This window comes from Lytechinus pictus, chromosome 16, assembly GCF_037042905.1.
Source record: "Lytechinus pictus isolate F3 Inbred chromosome 16, Lp3.0, whole genome shotgun sequence".
Taxonomy (NCBI): domain Eukaryota; kingdom Metazoa; phylum Echinodermata; class Echinoidea; order Temnopleuroida; family Toxopneustidae; genus Lytechinus; species Lytechinus pictus.
In genome coordinates, this window is record NC_087260.1 from 15,587,844 (window position 1) to 15,607,004 (window position 19,161).

Genomic DNA, 19,161 nt, shown 5'->3' on the forward strand with positions numbered 1-19,161 from the left:
AGTTTCAGTTTCACTTTCCTATCACTTCTCACAACATAAGTCGTATTGATAATGGAAAAATAAATAATCTCATACCACAGACATCAAACAAGGCCGTTCAAATGGGAAAATAGATTTATAAATTCTTGTGACAAACTTGGAAGGAAATTATTGCGTTCTTATATATATATATATATATATATATATATATATATATAAAAGATAAAAGACAATCAAAACAAATAGATTCTTTCTATTGCTTTATTTATTTATTCATTTATTTCATAATTCATTTGGAATTACTAATCGTAAATATACAAAAAGATCACAAAATAATGAATCGAGTCAAAATCAATATAAAACAGAAACAAATGGATCGCCTCCGGCAGTCTCGCCTGCATTACGCGATTCAATATAGCAAGTTTCATGAACTAGGTTCATATACTTTAGAAGTTATGACGACATTTCAAAAACTTAACCTTGGTTAAGCTTTCGATATTGAATCCCTAAGTTCATTGACCCTAAATGACCATTGACTTTGGTCACGTGACCTGAAACTCAGGCAGGATGTTCAGTAATACTTGATTACCCTTATGTCCAAGTTTCATGAACTAGATCCATATACTTTCTAAGTTATTATGACATTTAAAAAACGTAACCTTAGGTTAAGATTTCAATGTTGACGACGCCGCCGTCGGAAAAGCGGCACCGATAGTTTCGCTTTGCTATGCAGGCGAGACAAAAACCCATCTTAGTGACAAAATACCTTAATATTATTTCTCCATGCTGTTGCTCCCTCTCGTTTTTGCTTTTCTCTAATTGTCTAAAACGCAATATAGACTCATATATAGCAGTGACATCACTTGTAATCATACCGTCTTTTGTATACTATAGGTATAATTATCATAATGATACCTATTATTATAATCATATTTTGTGATAACAGAACCAGGTAGTGGTAATGTTCATCATTTCAAATGAATTTGGATTTAAATATTTGATATCAAGAATGTTTGAAAGATAAAGTAGCATCGAAAATACAATGAGATTTTATAATAGAATTGAATATAAAAAAAAACACTTTAAGGTTATTAGAGTGATGAATTATCAACAACGTTGAAAAAAGTTATATTTCAGTCAAAAGATTGGCAAAGTATGCAACAGAGCTACACTTGGAAACGTCAATTCTTTTCGATGATACTTTTTGAATATCGCTCGAAACCTTACAGCATAATTGCAGTCTTGCCGAAGAACTAAACACTGATTAAATTACGAGTCATCAAAACCACACGCATCTTTTTTATTTACATGACTTACACTTTTTTTGGTCAAAGCATTAATAGTCGTAATTAGGGGCGGAGACACAGGGGGCAGGGGCAACCACCCAAAAGAATTTTGAATTTTAAAGTAGTGAAAAAAAGTTTATAGAAAAGAGGATAAATAAAAAAAAACGGTGAACGTAGAAAAAGAAGCAAGGAGAGTATAAAATGTGAAAGTCTTACAGTGTATCTCTATGGCATCATTAAAGTTTTATTTAGAAAAAAATGTGACGTCATCTTTACTTCGTCTTGCCCCCCCCCCATTAAAAATATCCTGGCCCCGCCCGTCGATGTATAGTTATAATGTCTAAAATGTATGTTGCTTGCATACGGTGAATTCACAGTCTTATTGTATCGAGGTCAGAGGTCAAAGGTCAGATCAGGGCTCTTTACTGTAACCTTTAGCAGTTGGACTCTTTCCTCGTTTCACCAAGCAGACTGTAACCACAATTGCTGCGATGATTACCACACCGACACCGACGGCGATCCCGATGATGAGGGCGAGATCGGAGTCTGCAGATGGAGGCCGACATTGGTAGGCTGGTATACGAGGAACAAAAAACATATTTTTAAATGATATGTCTATAATTATGTCTATCTAGTTTATGCCACATCTAGTCAAATATACCAACGAATTGACATCATATCGACGATGGTTTGTCATTTGAAATAACGTAATACATTTAGTCGGTGAAACGATATTTGCTCCTTCGACAATTGCTCCGGTCTTGATATCTCAGAGTGCATAGGGTTCCCGGGGGCGAAATTATTTTTCCCACCGAGTTCTGGACCAACATATGAATATTCATGATTTGCGTCTTCGGATTAAGAGTACGCATGCGCGTGGACTTTGCCTCGACCAGTGTCGGTCGTAAGCATTCACGTTGCTCAGAACATTGCAGAATGAATTAGCATCGTCAAATTACCGGTACCCTCACATAGTTACATAGGCCTTATAAGCTTAGATCTATATATATATATATATATATATATATATATATATATATATATATATATCCAATTCTTAAACACTTATCAAACTAGCTGCCATTAATGGCAAGACATGTGCTAGGCTAGGGCTAGCTTAGGCTAGCGCATTAACTTTACCTCAAATCTGGACCTGTCTAATGCCTAATACTAATAGTAATCGCAGACTAATGCCATGGTTAACTTCGAACCGGTCAATTCCGAACTTTACATTTGATTTTATTTACCATGGTTTAATATGTCTAGTCCGTATACGGAGCCAGTCCTAGATCTAAAAAAAAAATATCTTAGTTCTAGTCTAGTCTCTAGATCTAGACTCTGATCTACGCTCTATCAGCATGGAACAACCAAGGGGGGGGGGGGGCAGACTGCCCCCTGACGATTTACAACTGATCCAGGGGACGTGCCCCCCCCCCCCCCTTTGAGAAGCCATACTAATAATTTGTAATGTCAAAATGCAACCAAAAAAACCAATGTCCCCTCTTTTGAACGCGAAGATCTTTTTTTTTTTGCTTGTCATATTTTTTTTTCTGCTTACAACAACTTTTAAATTTCAATTCTCATATTTCTTGTATCTTCTACACTTATTTTACCTTAAAAAACAGAATAAAGAATACTTACAAAATAAAGTTACATTGAAAGGATATAAAATAAAAAGGCCGCACCCCATACCCTTAGTTTGGAGATGGTAAATCTAAATTATTTCTTTAAACAGTTAATCAATCATTGATTATTAATACTTATTGATAATATTAATAATTATTAATTATTTAATTATTATTATTATTCTTTTATTAATTATTATTTCTTGAAACCATATTGACACAAAAACAAATACGTTGTTTATTTCCTTGAAACTGTAGAGAAATGAAATTCACTGTTGAACGATATATGATTAAAAAGAAGTAAACATTTTCCCCCTTTGTTTTGTCAATCTGACCCAAAACAAATATACAATTTTGAAAAGATATAGAGAGAAGAAGAAGTTCCACCACCAAGAATAAACTTAGACAAGGGGGGGGGGGAAAGGAAAAGATGGAGTAAATGTGATATTATTTTTTAAACAATCGCAAAATTAGCTTTTCCTATAGAAAGAGGGGGACAAATTTTGTTCACTCGCTCGCTTCAATCGCTTTCTTCTTTTTTTTGACAGAAATTTTGCTCTATATGCCATGCTTGGCCCCTCAAAGTTTCTGGCTCATCATGCCATTGACATAACCCATTTGGATATGACAAAATTGAAGACTGTGTTCAAGTTTACCAAATCTTTTCAGAATATCATTAAGACTTAAAACATTCTTGTTGGCCAAAGAAAATAATACAAGGAAATCCTAATGGAATAGAAATCAACCTTGTTATCGTCCTTTAGAGTTAGCTATGTTTAAAGTATGAAAATTGTTGTCAAAATTGCAGTCAGCTGTCAAATTTATTCTTGTCATCAAAGCACTATTATTTTGATCATGATCATTATTATTTACTGTCAATATCATCATTAGTCATGATTACAACACATTACCAATACATAATGCTATTTTTCATAACTGATGTATTCTTTGTTTGAAAATTCTTGATAATGGTGACAATTACAATTGATGACACTGCTAGTACACTTACTACTGCTGCTGCTAATATTACTGGTGACTGGTAGTATTGACCATTAGTGTCATTAAATATATATAAAAAAAACAATTGAAACGTTTATAATTACTTATTTAAAACAAATGAAAGTACAAAAGACAAAATGCCTTGAAAAGGCCTTGAAAATGCCTTGAAATTTCAAGGCTCAAAATCCTCAAGGCCAAGGCTTGAATGTTCAAGGCCAAGGCTTTGAAAAAGTAGGCCTTAAGGCGCGTTAAGGCCAAGGCCGAGCATCAAGGCACTACAACACTGATTAGTACTAGGCATTAGACAGGTCCAGATTTGAGGTAAAGTTAATGCGCTAGCCTAGCACATGTCTTGCCATTAATGGCAGCTAGTTTGATAAGTGTTTAAGAATTGTGTATATATATATATATATATATATATATACATATATATACACAACAAAAAAAGTAAGTCCCCCCTAAATCAAATTGCTGTAACTTTTGAACGGAAATATTTTGAGATATGATATTTCGTAGGTGGTTTCTACACTCATTAGGCAACTCCTGGAGAAAAATGAGATTGATCGGTTGAGTCATGCATGAGTAATTAAAGATTGAATTAAAAATGACCATTTTTGAAAGTCACAAGTGTCGTTTTTCAGATTGTGCAAATACAAAGTTGGGCAAAAGTTGTTTTTAGGTGAATTTTATGGTGTTACGCTGTTTTACTATCCATCATTTAGCCACTCCACACACAATTTTGATATCGTATGTTCATAGTTGAGTGAGCACAATGTATTGCGGGGGCCGCGGAAGCGGGGGGGGGGCAGAAGCCCCCCTCCCCACTTTTTTCCCAAAGCATGTACAAAAATGTAAAAATGACCAGACGATTGTGATTTTTTGCATGGTCGGCCCCCACTTTTGGCTCAGTCCCTCCTCCTCCCGCCCCTTTGAAAACCATTCCGCGGCCCCTGTATTGTGACGTATCATCATAGGGGTTTAACGTAGTATCTTTTACAACTTGTTAGATCATGTTAACGTTTGAAAATGTTGGTGGCTCCCCGAATTGTAGGCCCCTTTCCCATTTTAAGATTCTGGATCCACCCATGATTTGTCCGTAAATTAAACTGATCATAAGAAATTGTTAGGAAAAGAATACATTTATGCAGTATAAAGAGTATTCATTCCTAAGTTTTCGAATGTGCTCGCTCAACCATGAAAATGTTTAAAGTTTGGAAAGTGTATGGTGATAGAAATGATGGATGATAAAAAAAAACATCAATTAAAGTCACATTTGAAACCGAATTTGCCCCCAATATTCACTTTATTACCCTTTAAAATGAGTCTGCCCATAGGTTGATAAACATTACTGCCAAATGACAATGCTAAAGACCGCCTTGAAAAAAAGTTCCACCATATTGAATAAGGGGTTACTTATTCCTAAACATATGCACCCATAATATACACAAGTCTATGAGAGAGGAAGTCAAAATTTTAACAAATATGAAATGAAGGGTTTGTTTCATGGACGATTTTTGTTACTTCTGCCAACAGTTATTTCATGAAACTTCGCAAATGGCGTCAGAGTAAGACTATCCAAAAGGCGCGCACACCAAAATAACCATTCGATACAGCACAGAGTGGGGCCAAGGCCTTGAACCTTCTTCTCATTTGCATAATTTTCTAATATTGTGTGTTCACTGATGCATTAAACATCGGGATTTTCATAAAAATCGAAACAAATGAACTATGCAAGGAGGTTTTTGACAGATATCCATAGTTACAAATTGCATTTTTTCCAATAACGTAAAAAAGAGCTAATCACATTCCACATGTTCATTCAAGCGTGGATGTTTGATTAAACGCCTTTGAATCATTGAAGCATGTTAATTGGTCATGAACAAAACGAAAAAGTTGAGAAAAGATCATTTTCAGTTACCAAAATGAAACAATACTTGCCTATGATATTTGAAAATCGTATTTTTGGTTTTCAATAAATGTTCAATGAACCGTGAAACAATGAATATTGTTGAAGATACTCTTCCCAAAAATAACTGTTATCATATTTTATCATTTTTAGTGATAGATATTTGTAAAAATCCAATTATAGAAAATTTGGATTTGTGTTTATTCAACCGTGAAATTTACCTAAAAAGTTGTATCGTCTTTTAGAAAGTACCTTTTACAAGCCTTCTGGCTATTTTTTATGATGAGAATGTGAAATTTGTTCCAATAAAATGGAATCAAAGTCATGATATTTGGCTTGTGACTTTTGAAAAGTGACATTTTTGCTTTCTGACGGTGCTCAATGAAGCATGACGTAAAATACGTCCATAACATTCACTCAGAGGGTGGCATATAAAATTACCTACACACTCGTGTAAAAATATATTAAAAACTCGCATTGGTTTGGAAATTATTGATGTTTGTTTAAGGGGGGACTTACTTTTTTTGTTGTGTATAGATCTAAGCCTGTAAGGCCTATGTAACTATGTAAGGGTACCGGTAATTTGACGATGCTAATTCATTCTGAGCAACGTGAATGCTCACGACCGGCACTGGTCAAGGCAAAGTCCACGCGCATGCGTACTCTTAATCCGAAGACGCAAATCATGAATATTCATATGTTGGTCCAGAACTCGGTGGGAAAAATAATTTCGCTCCCGGGGGGGCCACTTCCATTCACGAGTGGATACCATGCGCGACCATGAGATCTCAAAAAGCACCCTAAACACGTATTTTCCATATTCTGAAATTGCACCCCTTAACAAGTATTGGCGTGTGAAACCCTACCCTTAACAAGTATTGGAAACAAAACGATACTATTGGCAAGTATTCCCTGAATTGAAACCCTAAACAAGTACAGCGGTATGTCACGGACGTCGGTCGTCGGTTTTACCTTTACCTACATCATTGGGTTTAGAACAGCCCAACTCGCGCAAACTCTAAACACGTAGTGTTGACTCCTGGAGCAAAAAGTACATCCTTTATAAAACATTTTAGTCTTGATTTTTATACCCTCGCAAATTTGACCCTAAACACAGAGCTTTCCAACGAAATAGATACCCTTTTTTCATTATTTTAGTGTTTTTGACACCCTTATTACGTTACGTACGTAACGTGCCCTATTTTGAAAAAGACATCCTTTTTATGTGTTTTTTTTTGGTCGCGCATGGTATCCACTCGTTATTTACACAGTCTCCGGTTAAGAATAATATATAGATTAGGATTAGGGTTTATTTAGTTTGGGAATTAATGTTTTATGTTTTGCTTAACGTGCAGATTTTCCGGAGAATTTTTGTCGCCAGAGCAAATGTCATGGAACCATTTAGGTGGTCTCGGGGTGTCATGCCTGTAAACATTTCCCCATACGGTATTAAAATAGCACTTTGGAAAAAATAGAAATCTAGCTTATGATTTTTTTCTTCAAATTGCTAATATGTTCATGGTTTAAAGTAGGACTTACCCTCTCCTAAATTATCTCCTCCCTTGGTCTTTTTGACGAACGGCTGGAACGAAGGCTGGGTGAGGTTGAGCTGGAATAGTGACAGACTGAAGTTGAACTCGCTGCAGTTGTAATAGTTTCCGACGGGCACGTCAAAAAAATTCCCCGACGAAGAAGATGACAGTCCCGCTAAGAAAATGGATGGAGAGGGAGGATTATATATATATATATATATATATATATATATATATATATATATATATTCGTCATCTGTTGAGTTGGCCTCGCCTCATCTCAATATATATATATATATTTATATATATATATTTTGTTTTTATCGCAAGAAATTATATTTATGGAGGAGAAGAAGAAGAAGAAGAAGAAGGGGGAAAATATGAAGAAGAAGAAAAAGAAGAACGTGAAGAAAGAAGACGAAGAAAAAAAAAAGAAGAAAGGAAGAAAGACAAAGATGTGAAACTTACTGGAGAAGGTAGACCACGAGGCTTCCACCTTTTCAAGCTCGAAAGAGCTCCCTCTTATGACGAAGGTCAGACCAAATTTGTTCAGAAAGCCCAGATCCTTCAGAAAAGTACAGAAAGAATGCCGAGTGTGAAGGTGAGCTGCAATTTCCTGATACGTGGGCATCCGGTGGAATATTCACAGTGTTTTTACGAGTCACCTGAAAAGTAAAGAGATGACAGTTTTGGCTCGTGACATGAGGTTAACTCCATTTTTCATCAACTCAGTAAAACCCATTTCGCCCCATAAAAGTGAAAAAAAAGTGAATTTATTTCTGCTTTCAGTTCTCATTCATTCGTTCATTTCATACACGTTTCTATGAATAAAACAAATCTGAATACTATTAAAAAAATTGCAAGTGCAATTTTCTGAAATTGTCTTTTTGCCAAATTGACATTCTTCCAGACGTCAGCGACCACCTTCAGGTCGTATCTCTTTCAGCCAAGAGCCCTAGGTTAGTCCAGATTGGACGTAGGCCTCTCCACTCAAAATCTTTTCTGGTGCCAACCCCTTCATCACCAATCTGCAGAAACCAGAAAAGGCAGAAAGAAATGTTCATCGACATTGATAAAGAGGGGAAATTAGTGGATTATAGGTATCACGGGCCTTAAACATGTCCCATAGACTCATGTGTTAAAGTGGCACTTACGTAAAACAGTAAAATAGCCCCAATCCTTCCGCCATATCAAATATAGTTTCAAACTAGGTGATATTTCTTCCCAATTTTGGAAAAGTGCTAGATGGACATTCATATTCATACACTTTGTCAATCAGCTGTATAAAAAAATTGAGAATGGGTTGGCTCGAATGAATATATTTTGCCTTCCCGTTCTTAATAGGCCCTGCGTGCAACCTGACACTGAGCTAGAGATTGGGAGTCAGGAGGCCCTCTATATGTTACCTTTGGAAAATAGCTTTCATACATCAACGTCTAGGTCGCACGAGCCTATTTACAACCCCGGTTTACAACAGGAAGGCAAAAAGATATTCATTCGAGCCAACCAATTCTCAATTTGATATAGCTGACTGACAAAAGTGTACGAATATGATTGGCAATCCAACACTGATTTTAGGGGGGGTCACTACTGAACTTCCTTTTCCCAAATTGGGAAGAAATATCACCAACTTTGGAAATTTGACTGGTGTTAGAATAAGGACCATTTTACTGTCTCAGGTGATGAATTAGATCCTCAGGACATGTCTTCACAAATGGCAATTCATTTTTAAAATGAGCTGGTCGAGGGACCCTTTACTGATCAGATATGGATTGTAAGATATATCCTATCCACTGGTAGTAAACATTCGACCCCCGGATTTCGTCCTTATTTTTTAAATATTTTTTTAAAATGCCACTTTAAGACACGAGTCTATGCCTGTTTTAGACTCGTGAAACCACACTAACGTCTAATCTTGACTAGTCCTAGTTGCGACAACCTCTTACAAAGCGAGTGTACCAAACTCACCTCTGTAATCGTCCCACCAAAGTCCATGAGTATACACAGCTTGCCATCCTTATCCTTCACCTGCCATTGAGCTTTTGGAACCGAGGTTGTTCCACCTGACGTAGCAAATTATTCGAGTAAGGGTGATATTTATTCAAAAAATAAATAGATAAGTATATTATGATCAAACGTCAGAGATATGCTTAGCTATAAAAATGATAAACCATATTGACATTTAATTCGTGTGATGTCAATTATGGTTGATTATTGATGATCCATGGCGATAATTTTTATGTTCAATTCAATTGGGCTTCAGCCCCCACTTTTTTCGAAAACCGTGTGCAAAAACGTAAAAATGACCATATGATTGTGATTTTTGCATGGTCAGCCCCCCACTTTTGGCCCCCAATTTGAAAACCGTTCCGCGGCCCCTGTTTTGAATAGGTCTAGGCAAGGAACCTCCACTTAACTTGGTCTAGGTCGACCTATATGGACTAGAAGGAAGGAAATACCAAAGTAATAAGAATAATTGACCCTTATTTCTGGTTGGGAAATTATATATAGTTGAAGTCTATCTAACCGGATGTCATAGTATACGGATCATATCAAATTCACAAGAGATCGACAAATTCACTAATGAAAGTTTGGAGATGAAATCAAATCATCAAAGGATAAGGGAGAAATTATGACTATTTATATGTATTTTATGACGTCCCAATTAAGCTGCTCATCCATAGGCCTATTGTACTTCTACTTTTAATTCATAACTTGCCAATCTCAGATTTTAATGACAATTTGTGCACAAGGTTATTTTTACATCTCGCAAATGACGCCACAAAAAAAAGAGAAAATTTTACACAATCATAACTCAAAGAAAACCTTTCTTTATTCATTGATAGTTTTTCGCCAAATGATATCTCAACTGATATCCCTTTCTCTGTAATAAATAAATTTGATTTGATAAGATGAAAATCGTGACAAGTTATCATAAATCAGTACGCAATTTAGATAGGCCATTTATATATGTAAGTGGATAACTGGAAGTATGAGCACAAATTAAAATCAACAATATTTCTCAATTACTTGAGTACCCTACCTGATGAAGTAGTCATGTTGGTTATGGTTGTAGTCATGTTGTTTATGGTTGTTGTCATGTTGCTTAGGGCCGTTGTCATGTTGCCTGTTGTGGTGTTTGTAGGTTCAGTTGTTGAATTTACCGTAGTTGCAGCTGCAGTAGTTGTAGGTTTAGTAGCTGTAGTTGGGCCAGTTGTTGTTGGTATAGGGGCTGTAGTTGGGCCAGTTGTTGTTGGTATAGGGGCTGTAGTTGGGCCAGTTGTCAGTATACTGGTTGTAGTTGGCACATCTGTGGTTGTTATTCCAGTCGCAAATTGTACTTCCGTTCCGCACAGCAAGGCGACAACTAAATATCGTTAAAAAAATCAACAATTCATGATTAGAAAGTTAGAAGATTTTGTGAATATTTGACATAATAATCAAGAGAGCAATTCATGAAAGGACTTGTCGGACGTTTTATCTGACAAGACTTCTTTTATCCGACAATTACCATAGTAACAGTGCCTCATAGCCAATCAGAATTAAGGAAAACTGTCAGACAAAAATATTGATGAAATGCTCCCCACCACCACCACCACCGCTACCTCTACTGCTACTACTGCTACTACTACTACTATTACTACTACTACCACTACTACTACTACTACCTCTACTACTACTACTACTACTACTACTAATGATTACTACTTCTACTATACTACCGGAATAATGGGGGTCGGGGGTCCGTTGGCGGACTCAACGTAATCCGTATACTAGTATCACATGTCTATTCATCATCTATGCTTTTCACACTGCACTTTTCTCCCTAATTCCCGGGAAATAGGAGGAGCTAAAGGGTTTATTTCCAACTACTGCTACTACTGCTGCTGCTACTACTACTACTACTACTACTACTACTACTACTACTACTCCCACAACAACTACTATTACCACTACTACTATACTACTACTACTACTACTACTACTACTACTACTACTACTACTACTACTACTACTACTACTACTACTACTACTACCTCTTCTACTACTACTACTACTACTACTACTACTACTACTACTACTACTACTACTACTACTCCTACTACTCCTACTACTACTACTACTTCTACTCCTGCTACTACTACTACTAGTACTACTACTACTACTACTACTACTACTACTACTACTACTATACTACTACTACCACTACTACTACTACTCCTACTACTACTACTACTCCTGCTACTACTACTACTACTATACTACTACTACTACTACTACTACTGCTACTACTACTACTACTACTACTACTACTCAGTGGCGTACCTAGGATTTTCCACAGGGGGGGCAAAACCGTCCACCAAAAAATTTGACAAGCAAAAAAAAAAAAAAAAAAAAAAAAGTCTTCGATCACAAAATAAAGGATTTCGTACCTGAAAAAAATTGACAAGCAAAAAAAAAAAAAAAAAAAAAAAAAAAAAAAAAAAGGTCTTCAAGCGCGTCAGGGGGGCATTGAAGGTCTAAAAGCCCGTCAGGGGGGGGCAAAAAATGTTTTTCAAGCCCGTCAGGGGGGGCAAAGATACGTTTTTGCATGGGTTGTGACTCGTCAGGGGGGGCAGAGTGCCCCCCCCCTGCCCCCCCCGTAGGTACGCTAGTGCTACTACTACTACTACTACTACCTCTTCTACTACTACTACTACTACTACTACTACTACTACTACTACTACTACTCCTACTACTACTACTCCTGCTACTACTACTACAACAACAACAACAACTACTACTACTACTACTACTACTACTACTACTACTACTACCTCTACTACTACTACTACTACTACTACAACAACAACTACTACTAATATTACTACTACTACTACTACTACTATCACTACTGCTACTACTACTACTACTACTACTACTACTACTACTACTACTTCTACTACTACTACTATACTACCAGAATAATGGGGGTCGGGGTCCGTTGGCGGACTCAACGTAATCCGTTTATCACATGCGAATCTTCTCAGATCATCTATGCTTTTCACACAACACTTTTCTTCCTTATTCTTGGGAAATAGGAGGGGCTAAAGGGTTTATTTCCAATAGGTCTAATCCCAATTCGTCCAATTGCCAACTCGTCTACTATCATTTGGTCTACCAGCAGTTCATCCACTATCCACATGGTCTAATTGCCATTTCGTCCAATCACCATTTCGTCTAATAACCAGTTGGTCCAATAGCCATTTAGTCCATAAACCATTTGATCTTATTGGATAAGTGTTTATTGGGCGAAATGAATGAAAAGAGAATTGGTATTAGACCAACTGGTTATTAAACGAAATGGACATAGACGAACTGGTGATTAGACGAAGTGATTATTGGACCAAATGGTTGTTAGACGAAATCTTGATGAACGGAATGGCATTATACTAAATGAAGCTAGACCGAGTGATGAGTGGACGAATTGGTAATAGACGAATCGGTAGTTTACCGGGCTATAAGAATCTAAGTAGCTTATTATCATCATGATCTCGTGCTACATGATTGTTACAGTGAATAACAGAGCAAATCGATAAGAAACAGAGGGTCATAAGAAGGTATACGTGATACGCGGTATGCAAGAACTGAAAATTACTATTGTTATTGTTATAAAAAAGAGAAGTGTATTATCTCACCAAGAATTCCTGCAGCTCTGAAAATGGTGATTCTAGCCATGGTGATCAAAATGTGTACGAGGGGCAGTAGCTCAGAATCACATGAACTATACAGTGAACAGTATCTTCTTTATCAGACAGAAATAAGCTTGTTCAACAAGCTTTATATATATCTTCTTTTTTTAATCACGAATGGACTTTAAACCTTATAGGCCTATTCCATCATTTTGAACACTTTATATTAATGGTTATGCAAGTGACGTGTGTGACACAATAAAATTATAACCCTCTGACGTCACACTTTCGTCACTTTAAGCGGGGATCACAAGCAACATTTTGTTTTGATTTCGTTTTCTTTTCTTGTATTTTAATTTATAGAAGATAGAAAGTCAACAATAATTTGCTAAATGCGCTATTTCAATGTGTCACATTCACGAGAAGCAAAATCGATTTTTGGGGTCATAATCTATCAATGATATATCGGTTTCAAAATCTTGGCTTATCGTTCTTTTAATTTGTTTCAATAATGTTTATTTTTTTTAAATAATTAACAAGTTTTTTGGGTATATTTATCAATAGATGAGATAAACGGTGAATGAAAAATAGTTTATTAAAATACGATAAAAGAGCGTCTTTTACACGACACATGATGGGGAATTAATCAACAAAATGATAAAGATTATTTAATATATAATTGACTTGTCCAGAAAAGAAATTTATCTTTCTCATATGTGACGATATCCCGGATATGTTAATGCAATTTGACATTATCTTACATCTTATCAATTCCCTTCCTTTCTGTTTTCATGGTTTTTCCTTCTTCTTTTTCTTGATCGTTGGGCCAAGCCCCCCCCCCCCCCATCTTTACGCGATTGGATCACAATGTGTTCTTGCCAGTAGTGCTCACTGCTCAGAAAGTATTTTCTTAAGAATACATGCTTCTTGAATATTAAACAAAAAAGAACTGTACACTGGCGTATGGATGGTGGAAGGGGGGGGGGGGGGTAGGCATATAAAAAGAAAGAGGGCAGAGGTGACTCAGTGGATAAGTCCAAGCGGTTTAAGCCACAAGGTCCCGGGCTCGAATCCCACCGTGGCACTAGCGACTGTTAATCTACATCTGCCGGTATCAACCGGTGTGGATACCAGGAAGTATAGGAAAGAAATCCTTGACTGCTTGAGCACCTGTTAAGGGTAGCCGTTCTAAAGCCGGGGTAATATAATATGCAATGTTTTGAAACATAAGTAGAGCGATATGTAAGTATTGCATGTTATTATTATCATTAACAGAAAGTAAAGGGTAAAATGTGAAATAATTTTCCGAATACATGTCGAAATCCATATCAACATGTGATCTTTGTGTGAAAGGTCAATTTCTCGATTGCGACTTTTTAGAGATCTTGCCACATATTGGTCCCTCAAAACCTTTCACTCATGGAACCAATAGACGTATCAAAGTCCAATCAAGGATTTATCAATATTATTGATGAAAAAAAATGAACAAAAACGGAGGGGGTAACATAACGAAAGAAGGGTATGTTAAACAGAATATACAGGTACGTTTAACAATACCTTATCATAATTATGACACCCCTTTTTTAATTGAGAAAAAAGGAATTTCATTGATGAAAGATATACTTAATCAACTATTTATTGCAGGGAACCCGTACTAACAAGATTTGCTTTCCATTGGGTTCACTTTTTTTCATTTATGTATATTATATTTTTGTGTTTCGCCTTACATTGTAACTTTTGTTGAATTTTGGAATGAAAAAGAATCAATCAATCAATCAATTAATCAATCAATCAATCAATCAATCAATCAATCAATCAATCAATCAATCAATCAATCAATCAATCAATCAATCAATCAATCAATCAATCAATCAATCAATCAATCAATCAATCAATCAATCAATCAATCAATCAATCAATCGATCGATCAATCATTCAATCAATCAATGATACATCCCTATTGCTGCCCCCCTTCAAAATCCAAATGCCATGGAATCGTTTCTACAAAGAAGTTAGCGTGCCTTTGACCTACTTACACTCAATTCAAAGTTTACATATACATATTTGTCTTTATATACTTTACGAGATTCTAATGTTATATAGCGATATTTGTGTTTACCTTACGAGATTCTGGTTTCACATCGCGGTATATAATATGTAATGATTTATTTTACGACATTCTTTTTTCAAATTGCGATCTTTATGTTGTCTTTTTTAAACATGTTAAATCCATGGATGAATTATTGTCTTACTAACCTGAATTGGACTCAAAGTCTTTAACTTTATCCACATTTCACAAACATTAATAATGGACCCCCCATCATTTCCATTATATAGCCTACGCTCTATTTTATCATGTTTAGACTGCTTTTCTTACGTAAAACCGCTAATTTGCATCTGATTTGTATTACTTTTATGGAAATGAAAATAAAGAATTGAAATGAATTAACTCTATGATATCATATAAACTTGAAAGAAATGTTAGTTGGTGGTGAGACTGGATACACCGTGAATGCAAGGCACGGGGTGGCACCACAGGCGGAGAGGAGGGGGGGGGGGCGACTTTCCCCTATATGATTTATTCTCGTGAATAGTGAAGTGAATAGTGAAAAATGAAAAAAAGGAACAGATTAAGAGAAAAAGGGATAAAAAGAAAGCTGAGTGGAGGGTATATCAAAGGAGAAGTTGGACCTTTTTACTCTATAAAACCACGTTAGATGAATGATAAAAAATTACGTCATCTATTTAATAATAATAATAATAATATAGGGTATTTATATTGCGCACATATCCACCTTGTTAGGTGCTCAAGGCACTCCTATATTACCCGGCTAAGCTAGGCGTTCATAGCACACAGCTTTTTAAGGAATTACTTCCTACCGGTACCCATTTACCTCACCTGGGTTGAGTGCAGCACACTGTGGATCAGTTTCTTGCTGAAGGAAATTACGCCATGGCTGGGATTCGAACCCGCGTATTACACCCCCTTCCCCCTTTCAGAATATCATGGGACCGCCGCTGGGTATAATAGTCATCAAAATGGATTGTTTGCATCACTCTATGAAAAAAATATGTCAGGTTGGTTAACACAATCTACCAACATTAGTTAAAACAAAATTGCATGTGAAACGAATAGACATTTTTCTTAACCAACAGGTAGGGTTTATAATTATATTTACCAACCCGGTTCGAAGAGTGATATTCCGTTGGTATGTCGAACCATTTTTTTTTCTTCAAAGTCGGCTCTTTTCAGAATTCAAAGACGGTTCTTTTCAGAATTCTTACCGAATGAGTACATTCAAACACTCCTTAATACCCCTTTCATAAACCCAATTATGCGGCTAATAGCAGCATAATTTGGTCGTAAAATTGGAGGAGGACCAGAGTTATCCGCATTATTTTGATGCTGCAATTATCCGCATAATAGCGACATCGGGACCAGATTTTGACTTTATGAACGCATTTCCAAATAATGCGGATAATTGCCATGGTGCGGTCACAAGGTCACCCTTTTCCAACACAACCGCATCGGAGGGGGCGTGTGCAGTTGTCATGACGATTATCCGCCTTTTTCAGGACGGGCGCTCGTAAAAATAGTGCGGATTATTTTTCGGAGTTTGTGAACGCAATTTTTATTGAATTATCCGCATTACTCTTGGGCGGCTAATTGGAGGATGGGTTTATGAAAGGGGTATAAGACACATCATAATTGTTTTCCCCTGTATTTTAATTTAGATTGCAACGGACCATTCCCCTAATTCGCTTGAGAGCAACGGTAAAATAAGACCGTGGCTTCTTTTGGGATTAGAAAACATTTCATACGGGAGCATTTCAAACGATTGTTCATGGGGGGGGGGGGGGGGTTAAGGAGACATCAATGAAGTCGACTACAGCGTCAATTATTTTTTTTTTAAACAAGTCCACACATTGGTATTAATGCCTTGCTCAAGGGCCTGTGCTGTGTCCGGGTATCGAACCCCGATCCCCGGATCTCAAATCAAACGGCTTAGACCACTCGGCCACGGCACCTTTTAATATTACAAGTGGAACGATGGAACGAAAGGAAGACTCGCGTATGTCATCAAAGATAACGTACTAACTAAAATGTGAAGCATTCTTTCCTTAAAGAAGAAGTAAATGATTAAAAATAATCCAAAAAAAATACTTTATATCACAGATTTTTTTTTCTTTATCACAAAAGAGTTAATGCACGTTTGATTGAAAAAAAAAATGGTAATATAGAAGACAAAGAAAAAAATCAGAGCCCAAAAATGTTCAATAGGAATCGATTTATGTTCTTCTTTATTTAAAAAACAAATTACCGCATATATTATGATAAAAAACATCATTAGTAGAAAAACAAAATCCAAGTCGCACAATTTTTAACAGAAATTGATTTAATTGGTCCTGTGTTCGGAACATGTCAATTCGATATTAAAAAAAAAATTTTTCATGCTTGAGTCCACAGGATTTTTTTTTCTAATAGAAAAAAAAATATCTGGAGCAACATTGGAAACGTTCTCGGATAATAATAGAAAATCCGTGTTTTCACTGACCATAATACAATGACGTTGTCATATTGCGCCACATAATGATACATGCATTCAAATTCCTATTTCAACAGTAGGGGCAAAATTTAGGTGTGACCAGTCGCGTAATAAGCCCCTCCCCAATATGAGGGGGACATAAACTTTGGATGGGGCAAAATTTCAAAAAAGTTGCGAGCGAACGAGGAAAAGTTAACATTTTTAGCACAACCCCCCCCGTATTCTGTTGGAGATTTGGACATAATATCCAGAGAAAGTTATAATATTGAACCATTTCTCTTTCCTTATCGTTCTCTTTAAAGGGGAATCCAACCCAAATAAAAACTTGTTTGTGTAAGGAAAAGAAAAATCAGACAAGTTGATAGGTGAAAGTTTGAATAATATTGGACAAACAACAAGAAAGTTATGAGTTTTTAAAAGTTGTAAATATTGGTAATCTCAATACCCATGGAGACTACAAATTGGCCGCATATGTGATGTCATAGTGATGTAAGGCAAGGACTACTCTTCCATGTACTCCAACTATGGCTAAAAATGTCATTTTTCCCAAAAGTTTTATTTCAAATTATATTTTTCTTCCATGAGGTCATAAAACAATATACTACCTGGGTTATATTTAGATTACTGCCCCAGGGGAATGGGCACTTAGGAGAAAACCACAAATCCCTGATAATAAAGTACATGGCCTATGGGAAAGTTGTCCTTGCCCCTTGTCATAATTTACTTACCCAGTTGCCAATTTGAAATCTACATAGTATTAGTGATCTCAATTTTAAAGCAGCTATAACTTTCTTATTGCTTGTCCGATTTCTTTCAAACTTTCACCATTCTGTTTAATTTATTTTTCTCCGTTCCAACACATCATTTTATGGCCAAGGCGCTGGATTACCCTTTAATCCTTTTTTCCTTGGTTGATAAACTTGGGGGGGGGGGGGGGGACATATGTACGTCAGGGGGTTAGACTGTCATGCCTATCTGACTATAGCGCGATGCATTTACATTTTTGGGGTATCAAATTAATGTATCATGTCTAAGAGAATTTGATGATTTACGGCGGTTTGGAATTCCAATTGAATACTCGCTTTTTTGCATGCGAAAACGCTATACCACATTCCTCGACGATTTTCACATTATTTTGGCAAAACGTGTGTGTGTGGTTTATTTTTGCACGTTCACACAATGGTACCAGAGGAACTGGCAAGAAGGGCTAAATGTGACGTCATAATTTTCTCGGTCGATATTACGCTTTGAGAAAATTTTGTATCATCCGCCACTCAGACTAATATTGTTTGTAAATTTTTTAATTTGATTTTGATTTTCTAATAAAACATGTAATGTAAAAGAGAGTTACACTCTTCCTCATCCTTCCTTCCATTTTCCGCCTTTCTTGGTTGTCTTTCTTTCTCCTCTTGGTTTGCACTACTTGAAAAATCAAATCAAACAATTTGTAATTCTTTCATTTATTTTTATATTTCTTTATATTCATTCAGAGCGCCATGATATTAATGTACATACTTTTCTGCAGAGGTATTGTTTATTTGATAGGCCTATATAGGGTAGTTCATTCAAAACGAAGGTATCTGCAAGTGAAGGAGAAGCTTGATGCTTGATTTCA

At 36.2% G+C, this 19,161-nt stretch overlaps 1 protein-coding gene across 1 annotated transcript; it reads right to left on the reverse strand.

Annotated features, from left to right (window-relative positions):
* Window positions 1-262: 262 nt before the first annotated feature.
* Window positions 263-13,094, reverse strand: LOC129278746 (integumentary mucin C.1-like). Its single transcript, XM_064111375.1, has 6 exons — window positions 13,006-13,094; window positions 10,371-10,694; window positions 9,296-9,390; window positions 7,796-7,992; window positions 7,335-7,502; window positions 263-1,838 (listed from the first exon to the last, which is right to left on the reverse strand). Exons 1-4 carry the CDS (start codon window positions 13,043-13,045, stop codon window positions 7,828-7,830), a joined length of 624 nt encoding a protein of 207 aa, XP_063967445.1. The 5' UTR covers window positions 13,046-13,094; the 3' UTR covers window positions 263-1,838; window positions 7,335-7,502; window positions 7,796-7,827.
* Window positions 13,095-19,161: the final 6,067 nt, after the last annotated feature.